The sequence below is a fragment of the Merops nubicus genome, unplaced genomic scaffold (genome assembly GCF_000691845.1).
Source record: "Merops nubicus isolate BGI_N331 unplaced genomic scaffold, ASM69184v1 scaffold18799, whole genome shotgun sequence".
Taxonomy (NCBI): domain Eukaryota; kingdom Metazoa; phylum Chordata; class Aves; order Coraciiformes; family Meropidae; genus Merops; species Merops nubicus.
The window spans coordinates 6,338-13,172 of NW_008630450.1; the positions used below are offsets into that span (position 1 = coordinate 6,338).

The 6,835-nt window shown below is 50.4% G+C and overlaps 1 protein-coding gene across 1 annotated transcript in view; it reads right to left on the reverse strand.

The window, feature by feature from the left end:
• The window catches only part of LOC103779681 (YTH domain-containing family protein 2-like), a gene marked incomplete at its 5' end in the record, with an annotated part of 12,818 nt that extends 5,989 nt beyond the window's left edge, over positions 1–6,829 (reverse strand). The window contains one exon of the mRNA XM_008947326.1: positions 6,308–6,829. Coding sequence (XP_008945574.1) covers positions 6,308–6,829 — 522 coding nt within the window. The remainder of the gene's footprint in view (positions 1–6,307) is intronic.
• Between the last annotated feature and the right edge of the window lie 6 nt (positions 6,830–6,835).

A 6,835-nucleotide genomic window follows, 5' to 3' on the forward strand; every position in this document is an offset into this window, starting at 1 on the left:
GCTCCGGGGAAAGAGCCAACGCTCCCTGTAGCCATTTGTGTGTCCCCTCATTTTACTGCCACGTGAAAGGGAGCACAAAGCAGCATTCACCAGGGGACAGTTTTCTATTTCAACCTTTTTTTCCCCCCCTCGTTTAAAACTATCAAGATCATAGCACTCAAACCTAAAATTGGGCTGGCTGACAACAGCCAAAATGCTGGTGATGAGGACTATGGGATTTCTTAAATGTCTGCAGATGATGATGGGAAATTTTCTGAAGGCATTTTACAGGAGATGGCATCAGGGGACAAACAACAGAGTGAGAGCACAGAGCCCTCCCCGGGTGTGCAGATACACAGAAGGAAGGAAACTACAATAGTGTGGTTTCTTTGCCCCCAAAATTAGAAACAAAAGACACGAGTTTTAGGCAGATTTCATCTAAGTCTTCTAAGCTGTGTGACGTTACAAGAAACAGCTCTGCAGCTAACCACAAAACCAGCCCAGCACTGTGCTTTTCATAAAAAAAAAAGTTCTGCTATGGAAGCAGAGATGCAGAGATCTTACCTGGAGTGCTGAGACCCCCCTGCAGTGCTGGGGCAGCTCTGGAGTCCTCAGCACAGCAGAGCCAGGGAGCTGCTGGAGCGGGGCCAGAGGAGCCCCAGCAATGCCCCGAGGGGGGAACCCCTCTGCTGGGAGCCCAGCAGGAGAGAGTTGGGCTGGGGCAGCTGAGAGGAGAAGGCTCCAGGGAGACCTTCTGGGGGCCTTGCAGTGTCTGAAGGCAGCCAACAAGAAAGCTGGGGAGGGACTTTTTACAAGGGCTTGTAGCAATAGGACAAGGGGTGATGGCTTCAAACTGGAAGAGGGGAGACAGGTTAAAAATTAGGAAGTTGTTCTTCACTGAGGGTGGTGAGCCCCTGGCCCAGGTTGCCCAGGGAAGCTGTGGATGCTCCATCCCTGGAGCTGTTCCAGGCCAGGTTGGATGGGGCTTTGAGCAACCTGCTGTGGTGGGAGGTGTCCCTGCCCATGGCAGGGGGGGTGGAGCTGGATGATCTTTAAGGTCCCTTCTGACCCACTCTATGACTCTATGCAATCTCTCATTTCCAAGTTCTTGCTGAAGAACAGCTGACAAAACCCAAACACTTCAGTATTACCTGCTCCAACACACCACTACATGACTCAGGGGCAATTAAGAAGCCTCTCCCTGGGCAGCCAGCTGCTGGAAGGAGCAAGAAGCCACCACCTATCCCAGTCACCACCCTGGACAATGATCACCCTTGTTAAAGAGGTTCCCCAGCCAAGTGCTGCAGCAAAAGCAGGGTGGCACTGCTCTCCCTGCCCAGCCTCCTGCACCACTCAGACACTGCTTCATTAACCACAGAGCCCTAAATACTACAACCACTAGCAGGTACTACCAGGAACACCCAGGGAAAGGAGAGGACTCTAGTAAGTGCAGAGGAAAGGATCACATAGTACAGAACAAGAAGCTTTCAAAATGAACACCTGCCACATAACACTTTCCAGGAGACAGAAGGGAAGAAAAAGGGCTTCTTCCAAACAACAACTGTTGCAGAGTTCCATTTTTGTTAAGAACAAGTGAGGAACGTTGTGCACAGAGCTATTCCTGAGGTGTTTTTCATGCATACATCCAAGGCTCACCCATCAGTGTACTTCAGCAGCTTTCTCAGGAGCCTAATCAGCTTTCAGAAGCATCTTGTGACCCACTGCCCTTCTGCACCAGAGAGAAAATCCAGGGCACTGCACAGGACCACATCCTCACGCTGGCCCTGAACAAACTGGCCAGCAATACTCACCTTCTAAGGAAAAAGGCTTCTTCTGGAGAAGCAGCTCTGAATGAAATCACCCCAAACACAACGCCTGTGTTGGTACCTATCAACCTCAGGGTCAGCAGTGCTTGGGAAAAGCAGCAGCCACTGCTGCTGTCCCCTTGCCCACATCATCTCCTGCACCAGCCCCTCTCGTTGTTTCTCAGGAACCTGCCAGCCACACACATGTGATTTCACCTCAGCTGCTGCAGGAAGAACAAAGTCTGTTTTGAAATTTAGCTCTGAGTATGTTCCTAAAGAATGCAATTAATGTGTTTATAAGAATGATCAGATCAGGGTATTCTGCAGCTCGAGCTGAGACCCCCTGGCAGAGGTGAAGATAACCTGGGTGGGAGGAAGGTTCAGCCACATCAGGAGGGTTTGGGAACAAGTTCAGAAGAGAATCACAGAACCATAGAATTGCTTAGGTTGGAGAAGACCTTTAGGATCATAGAGTCCAACTGTTGCCCCAACACTGCCAGGTCCCCAACAAGACCCTAACAGTGAGAGACGGCTATGAGCAGTGCAAGGAGCTTGCTTCACCACCCAACTTCCACTGCACTTGCAGGGAAATGCCTCCCAGCTGCTCCCCTGTACCAGATGAGGAGATAAAGTCCCTTGTTTTACAGCAGAAAACACACATTAGAGCACCAGGAAGACCTAAAGCTTCCCCCTCCAGTTTAGTCCTGCCTCTAAAGAAAGCTAGAACACAACCAAAAATATCTAAGAATGCCTCAAGTGCTTTGTAGAGCTGGTTTATAGGCATCCTAAAACCAGGGACCTCCTCACATCAGTCCCAGAAGACTAAAACAAGAAGTTTGGTTTCTGTTTCTTCCATCACTGGGCAAAGACACAAGCATGAGCACACGTACAGGATTTAAAAGGCCTGGAAGTCAACAGAGAGGAGCCTGGTGTGTTGCTGAACAGCAGAGAGTATTTGCAGCAAGGAAATTCTGTCCTGATGCATCCATCATGGAGCTTCCCCACGGCCAGGATTTGGAGCAGAAAGAGCAAACAGCCTTGGGATGGTGGGATGGAAAGATCCCTGTGCCCTGGCTGTCAGAGGCACAGTTGGCTGTGCCACACCTGGGAACCAAACCTCACAGCCACCAACACCATCCTGCTGGATGTGGCAAAGCCAAAGGAAAGGCAGCACTAGCCAGGATGAGTCCAACAGTGGGAGGCAAGTGCTAGCCCACCCTGTAGGAAATGAGCTTTCCCCTGAGATTACAAATTAAGAAGAAAAAAAAAGATCTTTGCAAAACCCATCAGAAAGCAGTTCTTTTTTACAGCAATTGTGAACCAGTCTGCTTCAAATGGGCTCATACAACAGCACTTAGCTTCTCTTTAAATCACCCCTTCTAAGGGGGGGGCTGTGACACCACTGTGAGTAATCCTTTAGCCAGCAGACAGTGTCAGCTGAGACACAGAGAGCACACTGCTGGAGAGAATGGCTCCAAGGTGGCAGATGACACCTTTTGTTTTGGTACACCTCAGCTTGGGCTTGGCCCAGACCACCTCCAGAGGTCCCTTCCCACCCCACCACGGTGGGGTCCTGTGCAAGGAGACTGCTATGCAAGATCTTCACAGTGAGGTGACTGCAACATTCCTAGAAATTAAAGTGAATTACTGTGGGCTCTGGATTTTTGTTGTGGTTTTTTTTTTGCTTGTTTGTTTTTAAACACAGATAAAACAGTTCTTGCTGGGAAGAAGTTGGTGACATGTTTGACCACAAAAGCAGCTGTTATGAGCTTCAAGAAGTCCTGAACTGCTTCACAGGAGTCACTGAAGTCAGCCTTGTAATTTTGGGTCAGGAGAGTGTCCAAATCTTTTCAAAATCTACATCATTAGAGCAAAGCAAGATGCTCAAAAGAAACAAGAGGTTTAGTCTCCAAGGACAAGATGGGCACAAGCAACAGCAAAAGACAAAAGCAAGAGCATGATTTTGGCATTTTCAACATCCAACTGCCTAACCCCCCTTCACCAGCACAAACACTAAGCAAAGCATTTTTCATATGATTTCTTGGAACTATTTTAGAGCCTTCTGAAGAAGTGACTCTAGCAGTGAGAAGTATAAAAGAATATTCAAGATTTCCCAGACTTTCACAAGAGCTCGTCCATCTGCTCGGGTAGGAAGCAGGAATCAAACTGCAAATCAGACAAAGGTTCAGGCAAGCTGAAGCCAAGTGAAACAACAGCAGCTTGCTAGAAGTTCAGAACAAGCCAAACCTTGAGACATTTCAGCTTTGAGGCAGAGGAATGCAGAACGTATCACCACCATCCCAAGGCTGGGGGCAGGGACAAAGAGCTGGTAGCAAAGGGATTTCCCTGACACAAAAGCAACTTGACAGACCAACAGGCAGGGAGCTGCACCACGGGCTGCTGCCAGAGCAGCACTTCGACTTCCCAGTGCCCCAGCTCTGGTTTCTGGTGTGTTTTTTAATGCAGGTGGTTCCCTGAGATGCTACAAGGCAGACATAGCACGGCCTGGGGTTTTCTGCCACCCACAGTCCCAGGGGAACCATCGGCATTCACTCCAGGGTGGGGGGGAAACCCCAAAAAACAACTCTCCTTGAGCAAAACCAACTGCTTCTGAATGAAACCATGAAAGAGCAGTCACTGAAACCTCAAGCATCTCCAGGGCTGTGTCAGTGAGCCATCGAGGAGGCCACAGTGCTGCTGAGACCAGACCAATCACCTCCCCCAGGCCGGATGTCCCAGGGCAGGGCCCTGGGCACACAGCAAAGAGTGAGTCAGTGGTGAAAGGCAAACACCAACCTGCAAGAGTCCCCTCCTTGCCCGTGAATTCCACAGACATATGACTAAGTTCCCTCTCAAAGGATAAATGTTTTCCTAACCAACAGCTTCTGCAGCAGGGCGCCACGCTGAATCACCTCCATCCACCAGCTCCTGCCTCTGACCCTTACCTGCTGCCAGGTCTCAGAGAGTGGAGAAAGCAGCAGAGGAGGCTTCAAAATGCAGTAGGGAAGGTGAGGAAAGGCAGCTGAGAGCTTTCAGAAAATTGCTAAACCACGTTTTTAATGTTGTCCTGGTTTTCAGACACAGTGTGAACACACAGCAGCTTTCCAGCAGGAGGGACCACGGCTCTGTCCACTTCTCCCCCAGCCTCCCCTGCCCTTCCTTCTGCCCTCTCCCTGCTTACATCCACCCAGCATTAACTCTTCCCATCCATCCACCCATCCCTCCCCTGCCCTCTGGCAACATTTCCCCCCCCTACACACCTTCTCCCACTGCAACCTGGTGCTCCCTAAAATCAGATCTGGAGAAATCCCACCTCCCAGGATGTCCTGCACACACTGGCTTGCTGATTGCATTCAAAACCTTGGTTACTAGGAGAGAAATCACCACTCCAGCACAGGCTGGGGACCAGGCAGAACAATTTTAGGGTGGGAAGTCACAGAAAATATTCAGGTTATGGCACAAAACATTCAGGTTCTCACAGAAGCCAAGTTCACACCTTGCAGCATATTCCTCCCTTACAGACTCTCCCCAAGCACCAGGCATCAGCTGCAAAACGTGACCACCTCTGGGCATGGGTGATGCCATTTACACAGACAATGCTCCCAGTTTAATATATATTAAAAAAATGTATTAAAGTGCATTCACTGCCACGTTGAGCAGCTGCAGCTCCCGAGCCTGTTCTTCAACAGTTGAGGGGAAAATTTCCCATGGCTGAAACTAAAGAGAAGGTCAGAAAACTGGGCAAGCTCCCAGTTTAACACCAATTTGAAGCTACCCAGGCAAAACCTCCCCATAGAGAGGGTCAGCCCCAGGCAAGTAACCCAGTAAGAACCAAGACCCACCGCTCACTGAATTCAGGGCAAGAGTATCAATTAGCAACCCTCCCATTAACGAACCAACACTGACAGCATGATGGAGACAAGCAGCGAGCGTGGCTCACGTGGCACAGTGCTGGGCAAGGCCCATGCAGGTGACAGCCCACCCAGAGGCTTCAAATCTGGCCGAGGAGGATGGATCAACCTGCTCCGTGGCCACCAGAGAGAGGACAAGGAGCCACCGGCTTCAAACGCAGCAAGGGAGATTAGCCAAAGCCTTCTAGCAGGAAGAATAATTAAGCAGAGGAATAGATTGCCTGAGGAGGGACAGGAACTGCCCCTCCTGATGGTTTTACAAGTGGTGGGAAACATCTGTCACGCTGACCCCACTTTAGGTAGGAGGTGGATTAAGGAGGCTGCTCAAAGACCTGGTCCCCAAACCTCCCACTGATCTCCTTCAAACTGCTCCTGCCCAGGAGCTGACAATAAGTTCCATTTAGAAAACAGCCCTCGGGGAAGGCTGCGACTTAGGGCCACTGAAGGGCAGTGGCTGGCAGGCAGGGGGTGGGCAAACCTCATCTGCCCCCAAATTGGGGCACACAGCTAGCCAAAAGGCACCAAGCTCGTTCACGAGCCCACGGATCCACCCCCTCTGGATTCAGTCCCTCCTGCCACGCAGGGTTTCACTCAGACAGACAAACGAGTTACCTTTTTAACATTTTCCTCCTCCTCTTGGCGTTTCTCATAGTGTGAGAAGTCATCGAAGATGGAGGTGGTGTGCTTGTAGGTGGCAATGATTTTCAACACCTGCTTAGCCTTCTCCAGAGGCACCTCCTGAGTGTCCCTGGAGTTGGTCACTGGTTTATTCTCGTTGTTCTCTAGACGGATGTGCCGGAGCTGGCTGTTGGGAACGTCCTTCACAAAAATCCACCTGACATCAAACCGTCCCTTCCACTTGTCCTGGGACCAGACCCCCGCACACGTGTTGTAGTCCACAGCAGATTTAAAAAAAACCCTACCGTTGACGCTGAAGAGCAAGTACACGGGGCCCTTGCCGCTGAGGGAGCGATAGGCGGCGTCCAGTCTCTTGTTGCCGTGCTCCGTGCTGCACCAGATGTTGTATTTAATGGACCGGTGGATATCGTCCTCCGAGTAACTCTTAATGATGAAAACCCGGCCGTGTTTCGGGTTCCAGTCAAAATCCTTGGGGTTGTAGTTGTTGATGGATCTCAACTT